Raw genomic sequence first — 21,398 nt, 5'->3', positions numbered from 1 at the left:
GGAAGTTTCTTGAGCCAATATAACTTTGAAATCAGTTTTTAAAGCTTACTATGACATTATTATCTTAAAAATTGGAACAAAAATTGTGATATTTAGCTTATTGATTTTTTTTTGGTTTTCAGATATAATCTGTTCGAAATGAATACTCAAACAGGGACAGGAACCTCAGAAGTGTCGAAAAAACTAAAGGTAACGTTAAATAAGTTAATAAATTTCAAAAATCGCAAAAATTAATAATTTTTTAATTCAGGCCGCGATTCGAGCCAAACTTGAAGAGCTCGGCGTCTACGTGGACGATGAATTACCCGATTATATTATGGTAATGATTGCGAATAAGAAGGAAAAAGTGCAGATGAAGGACGATCTCAACTTATTTATCGGAAAAAGCACTGCGAAATTCGTCGACTGGCTTTTTGATCTGTTCGATCGCCTACAAAACGCTTCGAACAAGCAAGGAGAGACTAGTAAAAAGGAGGAGGATAAGAGAAAAGAGCTGGAAGCAACAGCAGCAGCAAAGGAGCATGAAGAGAAACGAAGAAAAGAGAAGGAAGAGCATGAGAAAGAACTGTAAGTGCCGAGCGAAGGAATAAGAAATAATTAAAAATTGAAAATTTCAAAAATTCCAGGCAAAAAGAAAAAGAACGTGAGAAGGAGCGTCAACGAGAACGTGATCGTGAAAAGCGGGCCGAAGAGGAGAAGCGTCGTGAGGAGAAGAGAAAAGAGATTCAGAGGTAGTTTTCTGATAGAACACAGAATATTTCGGGATCACAAAATTCTGAGAATGCGTATTGCGCAGCATATTTGACGCGCAAAATATCTCGTAGCGAAAACTACAGTACTCTCTCTCTCTTTAAAGGAGGACTAACGGTTCGGACTCAAAATGAGCTCAATCACGCTCTCCTCAAAGCTGATTAATCATTAGAGCGCGCTCCGCCTCTATTTCTGTGCGACGCTGCTTTTTTTGTGCAAAATTCAAGAATTAAAGGTGGTGTATTCAAAATTTTTATTGTTTTATTAGACTTGAAATTGTCTCAAAACACCGAATTTCATAATGAAACTTCTTGAAAACTTCTCAAAAAAAGTTATGGCGGCTCAAAAAATGGACTAAATGTAGTTAAAATTTGAAATTTGACTTGTCAGCGGCTGGAAACTAATTTTTTTTTTGAAATTACCGTCAAATTTTGAGTATAAAATGTAATTATCTTGCTTTTTCAACTTGATTTAAGTACTTTAAAGTCGATGGACGAAGAGATAATTTCGCCGTTCATCGACTTTAAAATACCTAAATCGAGTTGAAAACGCAAGATAATTACATTGTATACTCAAAATTTGACGGTGATTTCAAAAAAATTAGTTACCAGCCGCTGACAAGTCAAATTTCAAATTTTAACTAAATTTAGTCCATTTTTTGAGCCGTCTTAACTGGTTTTTTGAGAGGTTTTCGAGGAGTTTCAATATGAAATTCGGTGTTTTCAGACAATTTTGAGTCTAATAAAGCAATAAAAAAAACTCCTGTGCCGCATGGTTGCGAAATTACGCTCCGCCTCTATTTCTGTGTATTTTTTGCTTGCAAAATTCAAGGATTGATCATTCGATTTCAGCTGTAAACTAAATAATTAATTTCATTAAATTTCAGATCGAAACGCCGAAGAACTCGTAGTAGATCAAACACATATTCAGACGAGGAGGAACATGTTCGGGCTCGTGGTGAGAAGCATGACAGACACCATCACAAGGATCATCGACGAGGAAGATCACATGAACGGAAGATTATCACATCTACAATTGTTCGTCAGGCTTCTGCTAGTCCCGATAAAAAACTTCATTCGACAGTCACTGTTAAGCGGAATATTCGTCCGACTGGAGAGTGAGTTGTGTGTGATGGAAAATTGAGTTTTTCACACAAAAAAAATATGCAGCAGCAGCAGAAAATATCGCTATTTTGGTGGCGAATTACCAATTTTTTAGAATCTGAAAAATCTGATAAAACGAAAAACGAAAACATTCGGTTTTTTAGGAAAATTTTAAAAAATTGAACAAAAAAAAAGGAAAATGGCCAAAATTTTAAGCTATTTTACGAAAAATCAGAAAAACTAAAAATTTTAGTCCAACAAACACCTTTTTTAGAAGAAATTTTTTTTTTTTTTTTTTAATTAACATTAAAACATTTAATGAAATGTTTTTCCGGAAAACCTGCTTGCAAAAAACCAAAAAACCAAAAAAAAAATTTTTTAATGCTTCAATTTAATTTTATTATTTTCCATGAAAAATTGAAAATGTTGTTTTTTTTTAAAGTTTCTTTTGCTTTAAAAAAAATCGATTTTCGAAAAAAAAACTAATTTTTCGAATTTTGACAGCGATATTCAATTTTTCTTTGTTTTTTCCTATTCCTTTGCCATTTTTGTGCTTATTTTTAATATTTTTTTTTCCATTAATAAATTATTTTAATTGAATAACGCCCAATATTCGCGTCATTTTGATGATAATACTACCACAAGCGTTTTCAACACTATTTTCCGTCTATTGCCGTAATAGGCAGGAAATAATGTAAAAAATACGCCTGTATGAGTTTACTCATCAAAATGACGCGAATATTGGACGTTTTTCAATTAAAATAATTTAATAATAGAAAAAATATTAAAAAATTAGCCCAAAAATGACCAATGAATACGAAAAAACGAAGAAAAATTGAATATCGCTGTCAAAATTCGAAAAAATTTTTTTTTCGAAAATCGAGCCCGTAAATCGACACAAGCGCTACAGTAGTCATTTGAAGGATTACTGTAGTCTTCTTTTTCGCTGCGAGATATTTTGCGCGTCAATTATGTTGTGCAATACGCAGAATTTTGAACTTTTTGCAGCCAAAATATCAAAGGACGCGGAACAATGTTCCTCCGTGCAATGAACGAGGCAAGCGTCAGTGCTGGCTATGGATCATCATCAAAAAGATCAGAAACTCATCATGAGGATGACATGTCGGATGTTGAAGCTCTGCCGAGTAAACCAGCATCAACGAAATCACCGAAAAAGAGCATCCGTGACCGTATGAGCCGAATCAGTAAAACTTCGGAGCCGCCGATTGAAGAGGACGATGCAGTCGTTTTGGAGGATTTTGCACAAACCGGCGGAGGGCCTCAAATGATATTGAAACTTTCTGGGGGAAGAGAAGCTATCAAAAAAACTCGAATTCAAGATAGAATCGTTGTTGATGATGGATTACGTCGAGGACTTTTGAAACGGAAGATCGAAACGGCGTCAGGAGCATCAGCAGGAGCAGCAACATCAGAAGAACCAAAATCCAAACATGATCGGATAATATTCGATATAACACCATCCCGGGACTCAACTCCGACTGATGATTCTCCGACGATGCAAAAATGGAATGGACAAATCGAAATTGGCGATGATTCGGAAGAATCTGAAGATGATGAGGAGGCTGAAATTGATGCATTCGTAGCCGAAGCTCGCGGTATCGCAAGACGGGAAAGCTTCCGTGATGAGGAGGATGAGCTTCCGCCGACGCATCAGCTTTCTGGTGGACCGTATGCCTATCATCATTCTACGGCGGCTCCAACCTATATTCCGACTCCACTGAGTGTGCTCAGTGAGCAGCAGAATCAGATGGGTGGTGGTGCGGCGAAGGTGATTAATTTTGGATGAAATTTCGAAAAAGTGTCCCATTTCGGCTTGATCTACGTTGATCTACAAAAAATGCGGCAGAGTTCTCAACTGATTTTGCATTGTTAAGAACGTGCTGACGTCACATATTTTATATTTTTTCGGGCAAAAAAATCCCGCATTTTTTGTAGATCAAACCGTAATGGGGCAGCCTGGCACCACGTGAATTTCCAAAAAAAATCAAATTTTTTCAGGAAGATCATCATGTCAAGGAGCGTTGTATTTTCTGGCCGAAATGTACAAAAGGCGACACGTGTGCTTTTATGCATCCTACGACTAACTGCAAGTACGGAAACATTTCTGCGATTTTTCGAATAAAATCGAATAAAAATCCGATTTACCGAAAGATAGCTTTAAAAGATTTCCGGAAAATCGTTATCTATGAAAAATTGAAAATTTTAATTTTTTCGATTTTTTCCGAATAACATCGAAAAAAAATTTGAAGATATTCTGTTTTACGATGTTTTTCTGAAAAAATAGAAAAATTTTTTCGTATTTAAATTTTCTCTGAAAAAAATCGATAAAAAAAATAACTTTAAAAAGCTCCGGAAATTCAATTTTATATGAAAAAAAAATCGGTTTTTCTCTGTGAAAAAATCAAAAAGATCTGATTTTTTGAAAGATAGCTTTGAAAGATTTTCGGAAAATTGTATGAAAAAATCAAAATGTTTAATTTTTTCGATTTTTTCCGAATAAAATCGAAAATATATCCGATTTATCGAAAATTGCTTTTTCAAAAATTTCAGAAAAAAAAAACAATTTTCTCTGATAAATTCGAAACAATTTCGTTTTTTCGAGTTTCTCTGAAATAAATCGGAAAAATTTTGTCAAAAATTTTTAAAAAGCTTATATCTGGGTTTATAGCTCTAAAAAAATTCCCAAAAATTTCCAGAAATCTAATAATTTTTTCGTAATTTACTTTCTCTAAAAAAATCGATTTAAAAAAAACTTTCAAAATCTCCGCAAATTCGATTTTATCTTAAAAAAAAAGAAACATTTCGGTTTTCTCTGTAAAAAATCGAAAAAATCCGATTTTTCGAAAAATAGCTTTAAAAGATTTCCGGAAAATCGTTAATTATGAAAAAACCGAAAAGTTTGGTTTTTTCGAATTTTTCCGAATAAAATCAAAAAAAACCCTGTTTTTCGATATTTTTTTTCTGAAAAAAATTTGAAGAAATTCTGTTTTTCCATGTTTTTCTAAAACAAATCGAATAATTTTTTCGTATTTTAACTTTCTCTGAATTTCAAAAAACTTTCCAGAAAATCGATGTTCTCTGAAAAAAAAATTTCTCTATTAAAATCGTTAATTCGTTATCTATGAAAAAAAAGGTTAAAAAAATTTCAGTTTTTTCGAATAAAATCCAAAAAAAAATCCGATTTTTTCGAAAGGAGTCTTCAAAAATCTCCGGAAAATCGATTTTTTTCTGATAAAGTCTAAAAAAAAACTGGGTTTTCTGATTTTTACTGAAAAACCGAAAAACGTTTTTTTTTTTCAATTTTCTCTGTAAAAAAATTCGAAAAAAAAATATTTTTTCGAATAAAATCGGATTTTTCGAAAATAGTTTTCAAAAGTTCGGAAAAAATTTTGTTTTTTGATTTTCCTTAAAAAAATCGAAAAAAAAACAAATTTTTGACAGCAATTTTTAAATTTTTAAAATCTTATTCCTGGGTAATACTAACTTCTAAAAAATTCCAAAAAATTTCCAGAAACTTCCCAAATTGCACTTTCGGTATTCGCTGTCTCTTCATTCATCCCCCATGTCGATTCGATCGATTCTGCACAAAAAAGCACTGTCCATTCACTCATCACGGTACTGGAGGACAACAACCCGGAGGAGCCCAGCTGACTTCTGAATTCAAGAATCCACTCACTTCCAGCAGAATGCTAACAGTTCCATCTCCATTTATAGCAGCAACAGCAGCAGCAGTCGAAGAACTTCCAAAACCAGCGGCTCGCGGAGCTCTTGGAAGTTTGGCTGAGAAGCTGGCGGCTTCTATTAAGAAAAAGCCTGCACCGGGGGCAGAATCTGAGAAAAAGGAGGAGAAAAGCGATGAAAATGAGTCGAAAGCTGAAGAGCCAAAGGCTGAAGTAGCTCCAGTCCAACCTAAACCACTTCCAGAGTAAGTTTTTTTTTTGAAAAAAAGAATAGAAAATATTATTCAGGTAAAACCAGAGAAAAAAACGAGAAAGTTCTAGGAAAATTGAAAGAAAAACGATGATTTTGGCGATTTTTCAACTTTTAGATAACTTAAATTTTTTCTAAAAAACCGTGGTGTCGGAGTGTCTCATTTCGGCTTGATCTGCGTTGATCTACAAAAAATGCGGCAGAGTTCTCAACTGATTTCTCATGGCTAAGAACATGATGACGTCACATTTTCCTGGGCAAAAAATTCCCCGCATTTTTTTTAGATCAAACCGTAATGGGGCTGCAGCCTGGCACCACGTGAAAAGAAGAAAATAGGCAGAAAAAGCCTATCATTTTGGTCATTTTTCCTCTTTTTAGAAGAAATTTAGATGTTTTCTCATGTTTTTTCGTAACAAAATAAACTAACATTGGTGAAAAATTGATTGCTTTTTGTTAATTTTCTAAATTTTCCGGGAAATTGAGTTTTTTTGTTTCGATTTTCAATTTTTGGGACTGCTCCAAATTATGAGATGCTTCTTATAAAAAAACGAAAAAAAAAGTAATTTTGGCGATTTAAATAAAAATATATTTGCTAATCTTCTCATTTGAATTACCGCGCTTTTCTCTTAAACTTTTTTCATTTTCGCCCATTTTTTCGTGCCGCACTTTGGTTTTTATCTGTTCTGACGCGAATTCTTTTTTTTGTGTTATTTTTCTATTTTTTTTTTAATGAAGAAAAAGTTTATACCTAAATGTTGAAAAATATTTTTTGAATGTCAAAAGTCTTTTTAAAAATTCGATTCGATTTTTAAAATTCTTTAAAAATGCGAAACAAATTTTTTAACCTTTTATGACATTTTTCTTTGTTGAAAAATTGAAAAAACAACACAAAAAATAAGAATTTTCGTCAAAATTGTTTTAAAAAAACTCAAATGCTCCACACGGGCGGAGTTTAGAGTCAAAAGCGCGGTAATTCAAAGTGAGGAGATTAGCAAAAATTGAAAATTCGTCAAAATTAGATATTTTTTCGTAATAAGTATCTCGTGATTGGAGATAAAATTAGCAAAGGAAAACATGAATTTCTTCAACAAAAAACGAAGGAAAAAAAATTAATTTTTTTTTCGAAAAATGGAAAATCTTCGATATTCGGATATCTCGAAGCTATTTTCGACAAAATTTTAAAAAATAAATTTTCTGATTTCCGGAGCATCGGAAAATCAAAAAAAAATCAATTTTTATAAAATTGTTTTATTATTTTTTATTATTTACATATTTTTCTCCGAGTTGGAAAAATCGCCAAAATCATGCTTTATTTTTTCAAATTTAATGAAATTTTTCAGTTTTTCTTTGGTGATATTTCTAAGATTTAAGACTATTTAGGCAATTTTTAAAAAGTTTTCCTTTGCAATATTATGACAGTTTCAGTATTGCTCCACTCCATTCCATGGTCCTATGCCGATACGCAGGAGCATGCAGAAATCCAATTTGTCACTTTAAACATCCAAAGGTTTGAAATTAAAAATCTCAGCAAAAAAATTAATTGTTTTTTTTCCAATTTCCAGGAATGCCGTTTCGGTGCCAACTGCCGCAATCCGTCATGCTATTTCTACCATAAGCCGGCCGGTGCTGCTCCGACTCCAGTTGCTGCTCCAATCGCTGCTGAATCCGCCGGAGCCGCCAAGTACAAATGGACCTCCGCCACAGCTAACTAGTCCCCAGTTATATCTATATTTTTTTCATTTATCGTCGTTATTTTTTCCTTTTTTTCTCTGTGAAAGCTCATTTTAACGTGTGTAGCTTGTTCCCTCTCCCCAGGGGTTCCGCCGAAAGTTTTTTTTTTTTAATTTTCGGATTTTTTGAGCAAAACCGAAAAACCGAATATTGGAAAATTGGAAAAACAAAAAATTTTCGTTTTTGTCAAAACCGAAAAAAAAAACTGAAAACACTCCAAAATCGATATTTAACACCAAATTTTTTAAAAGATGTTTCAGTTTTTTGAAAAAAAAAAGCAAAAATTTTTCGGTTTTTCAACAAACCGGCAGACCTGCTTTCCAAGCCTAAACTCAAATATCTTGGAACACTACTCCTCCCCCTGTTTCCGGCCCAAAAAATCTGTTTATTTTTGTCTTTTATGTCTCCCACACACTCCTTTAGGGTTCTCGGTGTAAAACTTGTTTCTCTTGTTTTTTTTCTCTCTCTCTGTCATTATTATTATTTTTCAAAAATCCTCCACAATCCACAAACTGAATGATGCCAAAAGTTTAGTTTTTTTTTTAAATTCACATATAAAAATAAGTTCTCCAATGGACTTTTTGAATGACAAGTTTTTTCTGCCGCCGAAACATTTTTCATTGTTTTTAAGGAAACTCGGCACTCACCGCCAGCTTCTTGCCCAAGTTTCACCCAAGAAAAATTAACATGGATTAGAAGCTGGCCAAACTTGGGCAAAACTTGGGTAAAACTTGGGCTAAACTTGGGCAAGACCTTGGTGATTTTAGATGCGAATTATGCCGCGCTTTTACTTTATTTTTTAGACGATTTCCTGTGGAAAATATTTATTTAAGGACAAAACATGAACAGGGTTAACAACAAAAATCAATTACAAAAAAAAACAACGAAAAATTAAGCTTCAGTGGGTGGAGTCTTTGACCGATCGTCCAGCAGCGGAGACATCATGCTCATTGCGTTGACCGGTTGCACTGTAATGAAAATGTATTGGTTTATCGATTAGAAATATTGAGTTACTTACAATCTGATAACTTCTTCTGGTGACGTCTCCATCCTGATGCTGTTCTCTGAACTTTCGAACCTGTCCCCACTTGAGATGATGCTCGCAATAAGATCGTTTATTGCAGTTGAATAGTGCTCCTTTAGCAATATCAAAGTGATATGTTCGAAGATTGTTCCTGAAATCATACCATTTTCATTTTACAATTTTTACGAGATTTCTTACATTGCTTTGCCAAGGGCTTCTACTGCGTTCTTGAACACTGTGATTCTTTCGTCCCTACGGCGCTGAACCTCAAGTTCTGCTCCTTCTCCAAGCGTTTTGATGAATCTAGAAGAAATGAATAATTCACAATTGTTTAAAGTTGGTTCATGTCTTACTCATGCTCCATATCAATCGAACCGTATGACAGCTCAACCGGCAAATAAACTCCAACAATATCGAATGCGACTTCTGAAAAAAACATGATTTTGTGATTAGAAATTGTTCACATCTTAAACGCACCAATAATCGCTGTTGTCACTTTTGGTGGAAGCTCTTGAAAATGTCTATCAACACGGCGAACACAGCTTGGTCGGTAAGTAAATGCCCAGATTTTATAAGAAGGCTCCAGCATCTGAATTGAATTTATTATTTTTATATATCAAAATGTCAACTTACAGTTTTCAAGGCAACCATATAGAAATTTGAAAGTTGCGAGACGGCATCACCTCCAATCAAGAGTTCAGAGTTATAAATATCTGTGAGATTACACGTAGGAAACCCGTCAGCTTGTGAAATTTTGTGGTTCATCGTAAGTGTTCGTTTCACGATACATCCAGCGTTCAACTGCTATTTTTTATTTTTCTAGAAGTTCTCCCGTTTCCCTGCTGATTTATCATTTTCCAGTAGCTGCAAAATTTTTTCATTGAAAAAAAAGGATAAAATTATAGTTTACAAATAAAATAAGAGAGTTTCAAAGAAAAAACAAAAAACAGTTAATTATATGTGTAAAATTGAAAAAAAAATTATTGAAAATGATAAAATATGACGGAAATAGGAAGAAAAATTAACGATAATTAAAAGAGAAAGTTGATTTCGAAATTAATAATCATTGCGTTAAGAGCGCTGCGGATGAGCGCTGCGTGTTTACAGTTGGGCCAAACTTGGGCCAAACTTTGGCCAAACTTGGGTAGTAAGAAGTGGCGCGTAGCAACTCGGTTAAACTTGGGTGAAACTTTGGCTAAAGTTTGTTTAAAGTTGTTTCAGAGTTTGGTAAGATAATCTGTATCAGAATATCTAAAGTTGGGTGAAACTTAGGTCAAGCTTGGGCAAGACTTTGGCGAAAATTGGGTAAGAAGCTGCTGAGTAGCTAAAGTTGGGCAAGAAGCTGCAGGTAAATGCCGAGAAAGCGACAAAAAAATTTTGGAAACATTTAAAAATCGATATTTTTCATTCAGAACAGGCTTGGGCGGCAAACGATTTTTTCCGGCAAATCGGAAAATTACCGGAAATTTTCAATTCCAGCAATTGGCCGGTTTGCAGGAAATGTTCAATTCCGGCAATTTGCCAATTTGCCGGAAATTTAAATTCCGGCAATTTGCCGATTCGCCGGAAATTTTCAATTCCGGCAACTTTCTGCCGCCGCCCACACAAACTTTTTTCCATTATATTTTTCGGTTTTTTTTTTGAGGAAAATAGAAAAATTGTAAAACTGGAAAACTGAAAACTTTTCGTTTTTCAATTTTTCAAAAAAAAAAAAAACCGGCAGGCCTGTTCACGGCGAGTGTTTTGTCTCTCTCCAAACAAAACGGTTTTTTCCTGTTGGGAAGAGTGCTCTCATGCTCCTCCCCGACTCGGTCGGTGTCCTCTTGATTTGTTTGCCTCGTCTCGGCCATCATCATCGGTCACTCTTCTCTCTCTTGTTCCATATCCATCCAAAAGTTCTTCCTTTTTGTTCAAGTGCTGCTGCTCCTGCTCCTGCTTCTTCTTAATCGACCTAATAGTCTAAGCTAACTCAATGCTCTTTTTACTCATTTCTTGTGCACTTTACTTGTCCCACGTGTCAGGTGCACCATGTAAAATGTCACCGTTGACCACGTTTCTGACAGATGCTCAACAGGTTTGTAGTTTGTAGTTTGTAGTTTGTAGTTTTAACACAGTTTACATAGCAATGCTATAATATTTAAATTAACCTCAAAAAATATCCAAAAAAGGTTCAAAACTTTGAAAAAAAAGAGCTACATTTTGCAGAAATCTGAAATTTCGCCAACTTTTCGTTGTTACAGCACCTGGAATGGCAATTGCCGTTCGGCAAATTTCCGGCAATTTGCTGATTTGCCAGAACTTTTCATTTCCGGCAATTAAGATGCGTACAATTCTGCCGATTAAAATTGAAATGTTGAAATTTCCAAAAAAAAATGTACAAAACCACAATTTGCCCAATATTATTGTCAGTTGCCGCATTTTGCAATTCAACAAACTGGCAACGATTTGCCGGTATTTGTCAATTCTGGCATTTTGCCGGTTTGCCGGAAATTTCCAATTCCGGCAATTTCCGACTTGCCAGAAATCTCAATTTTGGCATTTTGCCGATTTGCCGGAAAGCTTCAAATCCAGCAAATTTCCGATTTGCCGGAAATTTCAATTCTGGCATTTTGCTGATTTGCCAGAAATTTCAATTCAGGCAATTTGCCGATTTGCCGGAAAATTTCAATTACGGCAATTTGCGGATTTGCCGGAAATTATCAATTCCGGCATTATGCCGATTTGCCGGAAATTTCAATTCCGGCAATTTGCGGAAAATTGTATTAAAAAATGGAATAAAGGCTGCGACATGGAAAAATTGGCGAAATTTCTGAATTTTTGAGAAATTTGGCTCGAAATTTTGACCCGGCATTAAAAAAAGGAAATGTAGTCGTTTTGAGCCAGTTTTAGCAATCTCTACTCGAAAATCTATAGTCTGTAAATTGTTTACTTTTTTTTAAATTGAAATTTGACCTTTTTGTTTATTTTTAACACCATTTATTTTTTCTAGCAAACTCTGCACCAGCTTATCGTGTCGGCTCGTGACTCTGGAGCAAATGAAGAAATGGTGAAGGAGAGCATGGACGAATATCTTGCACAAATTCTGTCGCCCGACCGTCTACAAGAACTAAAAACTGCTCACGACGAATTTGAAGCACAAAGACGTGGAAAACGCGCTGCAATTTCTGCGTCAGATAAGCCGGAGCCCAAGAAAGTTTTCGATATTATCGACCAATTCACCAGCGATTATCAGAAATTCTACGAAGAATCGTCGGCGGTGCGAAATCGGAATAATATTAATTAAAATAATTTGTATTATTTATATACGGGTTTTTTATAAATGTCTTGTGCAGAATAAACTATTATTTGGCAAACCCGTATTTTTCTCAATAGAGCGAGAATTAACAAGAAAAAATAATTTTAAAACCGTGCGGCAGTTGCAGAAATGGGCGTATTGCAAGCCACGGTTCTGTGGGCGGGGCCAATCCCCCGAGTTGGTAATCCCCCCAATTGGACATCCCCCGAGTTCTTCGGGTCTCTGATTGCGGAGATGTGAACTCCAAAAGATGATCGAAATATTCTAGATCCGCAGAAATAGAATATTTCGATCATCTTTTGGAGCTCACATCTCTGACAATCAGCATTTCAGTTGGCCACAATTTTTTTAAACTCAAACGCTATAGCTATAGCGCGCTAACTGAGTTATGAGTAATTGAAAGTAGGACATTTTTTGGAACTACCTTATGTAAAACCAGCCGTGGACCGCACCTCCGGCGCGGCCCCCGACTTCTGGAGCTGAAAACTAATTTTTCTGAAACTACCGTAATCATACAGTACTCCTACCGTACCACTATTGTACCACTACAGTACCCCGACTATATCCCTACACTAAGCCCAACTCACTATCCCTCCAGAAGCCAAAACGTCACAGACTACAAAGACTACATAGACTACAAACTATGGACAAGCGGAATAAGCGCTTTATATATAGTAAATGATAAATGATATATATCTTACAATTAGCAGTAGTAAATTAAAAAATCTCAGCAAGTTAGTAAATGAGCCATTCATTAGTAAATGAGCAAAAGTATAAACATTAGTAAATGAGCGTCAAAGGGATTGAGCCATCGTTAGGGAGATCTGAGATGTAACTATTTCTCGCTTGGTTTTCGTTTTCATCCTGTACAAATAACATGTTTGCCAGAATGAATTTTTAATAAAAGTTGGAACTTTAATGCATGCTTGGAAGATTTTGGAGAAAGGGACCAAGATGTATAAAATGTCAAATTTCCAAAAAGCTCGATAATATGTTACAATTTTGATGAGTGTTGATCGTAGCCTTGGGGAAATTTGTTTCGAATGAAATGACTAAACAGAAATCATTCAACTATTTGAATTTGTCGTAATTAGAAAGTTGATTTAGGAGAATCTCCGGAGAATGGTAGGATTGATGAAGGGGATGCAAATGAAACAAAAATAACCGAAAATTAAATATGAAAGTGACTTAGAGAAGTTAGTTTGCCCAACTTTCGAGGTCTTCTAGATCCTTGTCAGCTTCTTTAGCTCTCGGTCTGGAGGCTGGAAGTGCAATATTGGGAGTATCCGGAAGCGTGACTGGGGGAGCTCTCGCATCAATGAAATCTTTGTCAAGTGCTTCCTGGAATATTTTCTAATAATTACACGATGTTGGTGGTATAGACGAACCTGTTCAAATTCCACCAACTCGCGCAGCAAGGCCTCGTCAAATTCGGCCTCGTCAATTGCGTTGTTAAAGCCAGGGTTTGAAATAGCATCCGCGATTTCCTTCGCCACTTCTCGTTGTTCATCTATGTCATCCATCAAATCACGAACTTGGTCGCTATCCATGTCATTATGAACCGCTTTCAAAGCATCGCTCGGCAAGTTTCATAACCGTAAGAACTTCAGCATTCGTTGAAGCATTGTCGAGGGTTTCTCTCTGGAAAAAAAACCGTGTTATTCAATTTATTTCTCTAATATTTTTATATAACAACCTGATGTTTGAGAGTAGCCAAAACTCCGTCAATATGGATCAACTGCTTCTCGAAATCTTTCTTCCTACTCAAACACAGGAGAGCCATCCGCTTGTATTTCGTTCCATACTTCACGGCATTATGCTTTTCCTGAAACGTTTCTCAAATAATTTCCGAAACTTATTGATTTTCTAATAATGAATTTTTTGAAAACTGGAGTTTAAAAAACTATGATTCCAATTTCCCAAACGTATCGTAGCAGAAAATTTTATTGCTCTTTTTTGGCTTTGCTCGACTAAACTTCGAAAAGACGTCAGTAAACAATGTAAATGCTGAGCAATGTTTTAATTACGTCACAGTCCCTTGAGACTCGAGAGTTTAAAAATTTAGATTTTAGCACTTTTTAATGTGATTAATTCGTCCAAAACTGATCTTCCAACTTACGTCGTCAATTTGTTTCTTCAAGAATTCTTGTCTCTTCTCAAGAATATCTTCTGTTTCCCGAAGTTTTTGAATAGATTCTTGTAGAGTAATCGAAGCTTCTTGCTTCATGCCTCCGAAAAATTTGTTGAACAGGCTCATTTTCTGCAAAAAATAAATGAAACAGTGAATACGCAAAACACTTAAAAGGAAGTTGTAAGACGTAAAAAGAGCACAAGTGGAGACGACAATCAATGGATATCATCACTTCAACCAAATAGCCGCGAAGCAAAAACTTCATCATTTTTAGATAGTGTAATTGAGAAGAACAAAAAAGGGATCACCTGATAGGAAAACCATCAGTGAATGAATGTATTGAAAGGTAAAATTGGTAGCTTGTTTTACTAATAGCAATGGCCCGCCTTCGAGAGAATTGCTAAGGAGACTTAGTACAAACAAAACGACAATGGACGAAGTGGCGATCTATTAACAGCGAAAAAACGAACGCGGCCACGTGGCTTAGTTATCATGCTTCTTCGATTATTTTCAGTTTCTCTATCCCACATCCGCACCTGGGCTGATCTTACGGTACTGTTCCTATTTTAATCTGCACATACTAACCGCTCAAAACTACGATTGGAGGTCTTGCCACGGCCATCGGCCATATTCCGAAGTAGGTCATTTGAAGCCAAAATATGGGCGGAGACTATTTAAGGTCTTTCAAAATTTTTTTGTATTTTATTTGAAATTGTTGATTGGTTCAGATATATTCGACATAATTTCTAACTTTTTTCCGCAATGTTTCAGAATGTTTTGGGTTATTTTTCTCAATATTTTTTTTGAATTTTCTCCGAACTCCTTCATTTTGGAAGCTGAAAGGATGGGGTGTCATGGAACTAGCAAATGTAAAGCATCCATGGTAGGCAGGCACATCTTCAGGCGCACGTGGTGTCAGAGTGTCATGCTCGGTTTGATTTACGTAAAACTACGAGAATTGCGGATTTCACATTTTTCGGGGAAAATTTGTTGAATTATTTTTGTAGAACAAGCGTCCCTTTCTCGTACCTGTTAGTTACAATAGTCATTTTGGCGTGATCTTCGGTGTTTTGTTTATCGATACAGGGCGAATTCAAAATGCAAGTATTCCCGATTTTTATCCAGAACAAAAAATAAGGCACCGGCTGATTTTTCGTTGCCGTTGCATTAAGGAGTACTGTAGTTTCCAGATCCGTCGTTGGTCGTTTTATAGTAAACCAGCCGTGAACCGCACCTTCGGCGCGGCCCCCGACTCTGGGGCTGAAAATTAATTTTTTATGAAACTACCGCAACCCTACAGTATTCCTACCGTACCACTACTGTACCACTACAGTACCCCGACTATATCCCTACACTAACCCTAACTCACTATCCCTCCAGAAGCCAAAACTTCACAGACTACAAAGACTACATAAACTACAAACTATGGACACACAGAATAAGCGCTTTATATATAGTAAATGATTAATATTTATTTATTTAATTAATATTTATTTATTTATTTAATTAATATTTATTTATTTATTTTAAATAAATATTAATTAAATAAATAAATAAATATTAATTAAATAAATAAATATTAATTAAATAAATATATATTAATTAAATAAATAATTAAATATTAATTAAATAAATAAATGTTAATTAATTAAATAAATAAATATTATTTAAATCGGTAAAATTCAGAAGCGATAAAATTCAGAAGCTTCGCCGCCTAAAATCACTTTAAATAACTGTATTTGTAGGTATTTCTCACCACATCGCTGAAGTTCAGCTCTCGCTTTCTCTATTCTCCTAAACTTCTCGCTCCTGCTGATGAGATTTTTGAATTCAGTTGTGAAAGGTGGCCGTTTCCCTGCTTTCAGGTCCCGAATCATCTTAACATCTTCCACTTCCACATCTGCCATTCGTAATTCATCATTTTTTCCTAAAAGTTGCCGATCTAATCCACTTTTTGCAGTTTCCAAACGACGGTTTTCAGTTTCCAAAACTCCTTTCTCCCGTTTCAACTGCGTCCAACTCTGTTTCATCGTTTTCAGTTCTTCTTGTACAGCCTAAAATATTATCTATTCCAGCAATTTCTTATCTCAATTATATACCTTGTACTTATCATTCAACTTTCCCAATTTTTCAGAGTGCTCTCCATTAAGCTTATTCCTAATTTTTTTCAGTTTTATTTCAGCATCTTCTTTCAAAAGTTTTGCATCGCTCACGTCCCTTGTCAGCTTTTCATTGTCTTGCAAGGCACGTTTCAGGTCGGATGATAAGGATACACCCAGCGGCGTCGTCATCCTAAGCGGCGTAGACATGGCTTCCTGTTAAAAATGTCACTGCCCAGAAAATTTTTGAATCTCACCAGCTTGTTCGATACATCCTTCCGATTCCTCCTGGAAGCGATCCCAACAAACCGAGCAATTGCAAGTTAAGAATCATGATCGACAACGCTTCCTCGTCCGCTGCGAATTCGTCATCTGTCTGAAAATAACAAATTTACACTTGAGAAAAACTTTTCTAATATCAATCGCATTAAAAAATTTATTTCATTGTTTATTCAAAATAAAAGCGAGCGCAGTTTCGCTCGCTATACTGGACTGCACTCTTTGAATTTAAATTAGACTTTTTTTTCAACTTTACCCTTTTTTCAGAGATCTCATCAGCAGTAAACTTCCTTTCCTTCTCCAAAATTTACGATCCATTTTTCGTGATTTCTCGAAACTTTCATCAGCGACCACGACTTTTCAGTTTATTTCACTCCAATCCATTTCATCGATCCGGCAAGACCCTTTTCGTTGCACCTCCACCCGATTTTTTAAAAATATTTTTCTGAAAATTAAGTTGACGGCGAGATAAAAAAAATTATTATTTATTTTTCAACAAAAAATTAACTTTAAAAATGGCAAAAAGCTATATTTTAAATGAATGGAAGAAAATAAAAGAGGCCCCACGAAAAGGGGGGCAGAACGAAAAGGGGATCTGCAAAAAGGGGATCTGCGAAAAGGGGAGATACGAAAAGGGGAGCAACGAAAAGGGGAGCTGGCACTGTGCCAAACGCACAAAACGCTTTTTTATTCTCATTCAACGCACGACTTTGTTATAACCACACTCCGTTATTACGCATCGCGCGTTGTTTAGCGTAAAATACAAAAATAATGCGTGCGTTGAATGAGAATAAAAAAGCGTTTTGTGCGTTTGGCACAGTGCCAGCTCCCCTTTACGTATCTCCCCTTTTCGCAAATCCCCTTTTTGCAGATCCCTTTTTCGTTCTGCTCCCCTTTTCGTGGGGCCTCAATAAAATCACAATCTCTCGTAAATCCTGCCCGCTTGTCTGCATTTGCGCGTCAATTTGTGCGCCGCGTGTTTGCGGCCAATACACCGAAAAACACCGATGAGACAGCTTGACTACACGTGTAGTATTAGTAAACGAGCGAAAGTGAAAGCATTAGTGAATGAGCGTCAAAGAGATTGAGCCATCGTTAGGAATTGAGCGTTCAAATAAATGAGCATGCTAGTAAATGAGGGTTTGCCCTATTATTTGCGCCATGAAACTTGAAAAATGAATTTTCCAACTTACCGTAACCATTTAACAAAGGCGCTTACTTGTTTAACATCGTTGGGTCTCGAAACGATTGAGTGGGTATACGGTATTTATTTTTAATTAATTAAAATTTTAGATTTATTTTTACTTTTTTAAAGGATTTTTTATGGAATTTTTTTGTTCCAAACGTTTTTTTTTCAAATTTTATTTTTTCCAATATTTATTTCCATTATTTTTTAATAGAAAAAACCGATAAATTCCATAATATTTTTAAATATCAGGTTTTTTAAAAACATTTTTGTGGCAAATAGGCCAAATTCCTGTACGAAGGTCAAGCATAAAATTTGAATAATCCACACTTACCGCGCCGAAATCCATCTATCAATAGGGCGTGCTTGCAACAACAGTGTTTTCCTCAAATTTTACATTTTTATTTTTCAAACTTTTTCAAAAAACCAACAACAAATAACTTTTCTTGACAGATGGCTGCTCCCACTCACCGCATTATGTCACCCTCCTGACCCTCCCCTGCCACTCCTTTTTCGGCATATTTGCTCGTACAGTTCTTTGTCATAATTGAACACATTTGTTTGTTTGTGCCGACCAGGTTGTGTGTGTGTGTGTGTGTGTGTGTGTGTGTGTGTGTGTGTGTGTGAATTTTACCGCTTTTCCCACGAGAAATCATGATTTTTAAATTAAAATTCCGAAAAAAGAGCAAAATTTTGTTATAGTATGAAATTCGCCAAATTTTTTTCTCTCTGGAGTTCACTTTTCATTAAATTATGACTCTTTATTGCATATTTAAGCCAAAAATAAACGAATTTCGAAATGAAACTTCTCATAAAATTGTCATAAATTTTTTATGGCGGTTCGAAATTAAAAAAAAAGGTAAATTTTAGCTAAAATCTCCAATTTTGGTCACTTTACCATGTTGCAGCGGTCCGAAGTTGACTTTTTTTCCGAATTTTCAATTTTTTGAGATGTTTTTTTTCTGGATAAATCGCATTATGAAATTTGGACGTTTTCAGTCTGATTCAGCAAAAAAACCCCCCCCCCCCCATAACGGTGCTGTCGAATTTTTTTTATTGATTTATAGACTCGGACTTGTCTGAAAACACCGAATTTCATACTGAAACTTCTTGAAAATTCTCAAAAAAAAAGTTATGGCGGCTCAAAAAATGACCTAAAAATTGTTAAAATTTGAAATTTGACCGACTTGGCAATGTCACAGCGGCTGGAAACAATTTTTTTTTGAAATTTTCGTCTAATTTTGGTTACAGATGTGAATTATCTTGCGTTTTCAGCTTTAAAGTACCTAAATCGAGTTGAAAACACGCAAGATAATTAACTATTCTATAGATATAGTGATTTCAACAAAAAGTTGTTTCCAGCTGCTGCGACATTGAGAAGTCGGTCAAATTTCAAATTTTAACTAAACCTAGGCCATTTTTTGAGCCACCATAACTTTTTTAAAACAAGTTTTCAAGATGTTTCATTATAAAATTCGGTGTTTTCAGACTATTTTGAGTTTAGTCAAGAAATAATAATCGAAATAAAAAATCGACTACACCACTTTTAGCATGAGATAAACGATAAAAGTATGCAATAAAGGGTGATAATTTAATAAAAACTGTAAGTAAAATTCCAGAGGCTGCCATAAGCAAGAGTTGCCGAAATTTCGGCTTTTTTTTCGATTTTTTTTTAAGAAAAAAGTCTCATTATGATATCCAGTCAGTTTTGGTCTATTCAAGCAAAATAACCAAAATCTCTACTACTTTTCAAATTTCTTCAATTCGATCGAATTTGACCTCAAAAAAATCGAAACGAGAATCAAAAAAGAGTCGACCTTGAAGTAGTGTATTTGTGTTGATTAGGTGGGGCTACTGATTGCACTGCAAATCAATAAATATATAAAGTCTTCTCAACAGATCAAACTGGTTCGAATAGAACAAGGCCGTGGTGAGAGATGGTGGCCGGCCGTTGTCGGGTGTCCATTTCTCTAGAATCTCTCACAGATTCCTGCAGTATTTCGTCAGCAGCCGCCGGCGGGTAACCCCCCGCTTCCCGTTCTCATCCCGTATCATTCTGTCCGCTTGTCTGTCACCTCTACGCTTCCATCACACTCCATCTTTTCTTCTATTTCTTCTTTTCAGTGTGTGTGTTGTTCCATGCATTATTTTTGCGGGTTGTAATCATCATCATCATCGCCATCATACACTTTTCTCCTTCTTCTCCATCTTGCTTTTCTCGCTCTCGTCAATATAGTTTTTGTCTTAAATAAACTTTGCAAAAGTGAAAATTTAAAAAAATATATAAATTCGTTCCTTGCATGCAGATTTTTTTTTCTGAAATTGCCGGAATTTATGTTACCAGCCAGGGATGTCCGGCAATTGTGGTTTGGCAAATTTTCTTGTCCACAAATTCGGCAAATTGCCGATTTGCCAATTTGCCGGAAATTTCGATTTTCGGCAATTTGCCGATTTGCCGTTCGCCGGATATCAATTTGCCAGAAAAATGAGGGTTTTTTATATATTTTTTTATATTTTTCATAACACTTAAAACTGTGCCTTTTTGAAATTTTTTTCCGGTTTTCTTTAGATATTTTCATAGAATTTGCTAACTTTTCAAAATAGATGTAGGAACATTCATAGGATGCGTACAATTTTGCTGATTGAAATTGAACTTCTGGAATTCCCAAAAAAAAAGTGCAAGGCCACAATTTGCCGGTTTGCCGATTTGCCGGAAATTGTCAATTCCGGCAATGTTGATTTGCCGGAAAGTTAGCAAAAATCGTTTGCCGATTTTTTCCAGCAAAGCGGCAAATGGCCGGAATTGAAATTTCCGGCAAATTGGCAATAAACCGGAAAAGTGGCAATTGTCGAAAATTTTCGGCGAAACGTGGTTTTGCACTTCTTTTTTTGTTGGAAATTTCAGAATTTCAATCTAAATCGGCGAAATTGTACGCATCCTATGAATTTTCCTACGTCTGTTTTGAACTGTAAGAAAAAATTTAAAAAAGGGGCAGTTTTAAATGTTCCCATCTTATAAAAATCCCTCTAAACATTTCCGGCAAATTCCAATTTTTTCGAGGAATTGGATTATGTTCCATATATCAACGAAAAAAAAAACAATTTTATTAAACAAAATAAATTGAAAAAATTCGGAAATTTTTCATTTGACGGTATATGCTAAAATATTTTTTTCTGTTCACTTTAAGGTACTTCTGGTGATTAGAAAATTTAAAAAAAAATCGATTGTCAGCGTAAGAATTTATTAATTCATGAATTTTAACTCGTAACTTATTGTTGGCCCACTAATATATTTTTTCCTAAATAATTCAAAATTTCATTGCAGATGGTCATATAAATGAGCATAATGAGCATATCACTGCACTCGGCATCATCGGATACGGTCTCGTTGACCAGCCGACGAACAATATCAACTAGTAAGCATTGGGCGGCTATTTTTGATGAAAGAATTTATCAGGTTTGTATATATTTGAATATTTCCTGAATTCAATAATATTTTTCAATTTCAGATATGCAATATCGTACATCCTGGCCTCCCGATTGACAATGCTGCAGTTGAGCACATTCGATATTTTTTGCAAAGTATCGTTTTTGAGGTATATATATATATGTATATATCGGTTTTTTTTCAAATCTAACAAATAAATTAATATTAATAAATTCCCCCTGTGCATTTCTTGACCTTGTAATCCTTTCCCCTCTTCAGCTCATCGAAGCACGTGCCACAAGTGTCGTCGAAGTGGACAAAACTGCGAAAAAGCTGTTCGCATTCGGTCTGCAGACTGTTTGTAAAGTAAGGGATTTTCAAAAAATGTTTCCAAAAAATTTGTATATTCATAAATCATCAAA

At 35.3% G+C, this 21,398-nt stretch overlaps 5 protein-coding genes and 1 pseudogene across 9 annotated transcripts in view; 3 read left to right on the top strand and 3 right to left on the bottom strand.

Annotated features, from left to right (window-relative positions):
* Positions 1 to 116: 116 nt before the first annotated feature.
* sut-2 (Zinc finger CCCH domain-containing protein 14) lies at positions 117 to 8,146 on the top strand. Of its 2 annotated transcripts, none has more exons than NM_001373021.2 (9): positions 117 to 189; positions 251 to 567; positions 627 to 731; positions 1,637 to 1,867; positions 2,862 to 3,642; positions 3,873 to 3,964; positions 5,386 to 5,799; positions 7,224 to 7,311; positions 7,367 to 8,146. In NM_001373021.2, the coding sequence occupies exons 1-9, from the start codon at positions 139 to 141 to the stop codon at positions 7,514 to 7,516; spliced, it is 2,229 nt and encodes a 742-aa protein (NP_001360618.1). In that variant the 5' UTR covers positions 117 to 138; the 3' UTR covers positions 7,517 to 8,146. The 2 variants fall into 2 exon arrangements, with proteins under 2 accessions (NP_001360618.1, NP_504239.2); NM_071838.8 differs by having other exon boundaries at positions 123 to 189; positions 7,230 to 7,311; positions 7,367 to 8,108.
* A 196-nt stretch (positions 8,147 to 8,342) lies between these two features.
* Y61A9LA.4 (GED domain-containing protein) lies at positions 8,343 to 9,425 on the bottom strand. Its single transcript, NM_071837.2, has 6 exons — positions 9,193 to 9,425; positions 9,037 to 9,148; positions 8,913 to 8,985; positions 8,758 to 8,862; positions 8,554 to 8,710; positions 8,343 to 8,503 (listed from the first exon to the last, which is right to left on the bottom strand). Exons 1-6 carry the CDS (start codon positions 9,322 to 9,324, stop codon positions 8,483 to 8,485), a joined length of 600 nt encoding a protein of 199 aa, NP_504238.1. The 5' UTR covers positions 9,325 to 9,425; the 3' UTR covers positions 8,343 to 8,482.
* A 939-nt stretch (positions 9,426 to 10,364) lies between these two features.
* Y61A9LA.7 lies at positions 10,365 to 11,912 on the top strand (the record flags this gene model as incomplete). 2 transcript variants are annotated; one of them, NM_001313353.4, is made up of 2 exons in its annotated part: positions 10,365 to 10,633; positions 11,549 to 11,912. In NM_001313353.4, 2 exons carry the CDS (start codon positions 10,532 to 10,534, stop codon positions 11,840 to 11,842), a joined length of 396 nt encoding a protein of 131 aa, NP_001300282.1. The 2 variants fall into 2 exon arrangements, with proteins under 2 accessions (NP_001300282.1, NP_001300283.1); NM_001313354.4 differs by lacking the exon at positions 10,365 to 10,633 and having other exon boundaries at positions 11,603 to 11,842.
* Positions 11,913 to 13,051: 1,139 nt separating this feature from the next.
* On the bottom strand, positions 13,052 to 14,111 carry Y61A9LA.5 (annotated as a pseudogene). The gene is made up of 4 exons: positions 13,974 to 14,111; positions 13,551 to 13,679; positions 13,243 to 13,495; positions 13,052 to 13,195 (listed from the first exon to the last, which is right to left on the bottom strand). Coding segments are annotated over exons 1-4 (664 nt in total).
* Positions 14,112 to 15,667: 1,556 nt separating this feature from the next.
* Y61A9LA.12 (uncharacterized protein) lies at positions 15,668 to 16,294 on the bottom strand (the record flags this gene model as incomplete). Its single annotated transcript, NM_001038430.1, has 2 exons — positions 15,668 to 16,039; positions 16,085 to 16,294. The coding sequence occupies 2 exons, from the start codon at positions 16,292 to 16,294 to the stop codon at positions 15,668 to 15,670; spliced, it is 582 nt and encodes a 193-aa protein (NP_001033519.1).
* A 4,580-nt stretch (positions 16,295 to 20,874) lies between these two features.
* Positions 20,875 to 21,398, top strand: part of sos-1 (Son of sevenless homolog) — a gene marked incomplete at its 5' end in the record, with an annotated part of 32,348 nt that continues 31,824 nt past the window's right edge. Inside the window, 3 exons of one of the 2 annotated variants that reach the window (NM_071834.5) lie at positions 20,875 to 21,006; positions 21,059 to 21,145; positions 21,256 to 21,342. In NM_071834.5, coding sequence (NP_504235.2) covers positions 20,887 to 21,006; positions 21,059 to 21,145; positions 21,256 to 21,342 — 294 coding nt within the window. The remainder of the gene's footprint in view (positions 21,007 to 21,058; positions 21,146 to 21,255; positions 21,343 to 21,398) is intronic. The other variant, NM_001373020.3, reaches the window with a different exon arrangement.

This window comes from Caenorhabditis elegans, chromosome V (genome assembly GCF_000002985.6).
Source record: "Caenorhabditis elegans chromosome V".
Classification (NCBI taxonomy): Eukaryota; Metazoa; Nematoda; class Chromadorea; order Rhabditida; family Rhabditidae; genus Caenorhabditis; species Caenorhabditis elegans.
This window is presented reverse-complemented; position numbering and strand designations above follow the sequence as displayed.

Coding starts and splice junctions, on each gene's coding strand:
- sut-2 (NM_001373021.2), top strand. CDS start 139: ATGAATACTCAAACAGGGACAGGAACCTCAGAAGTGTCGAAAAAACTA. Junction 190..250: donor AAGTGTCGAAAAAACTAAAG/GTAACGTTAAAT, acceptor TTTTTAATTCAG/GCCGCGATTCGAGCCAAACT. Junction 7,312..7,366: donor GTCACTTTAAACATCCAAAG/GTTTGAAATTAA, acceptor TCCAATTTCCAG/GAATGCCGTTTCGGTGCCAA.
- Y61A9LA.4 (NM_071837.2), bottom strand. CDS start 9,324: ATGAACCACAAAATTTCACAAGCTGACGGGTTTCCTACGTGTAATCTC. Junction 9,149..9,192: donor ATATGGTTGCCTTGAAAACT/GTAAGTTGACAT, acceptor AATTCAATTCAG/ATGCTGGAGCCTTCTTATAA. Junction 8,986..9,036: donor AGTGACAACAGCGATTATTG/GTGCGTTTAAGA, acceptor TGTTTTTTTCAG/AAGTCGCATTCGATATTGTT.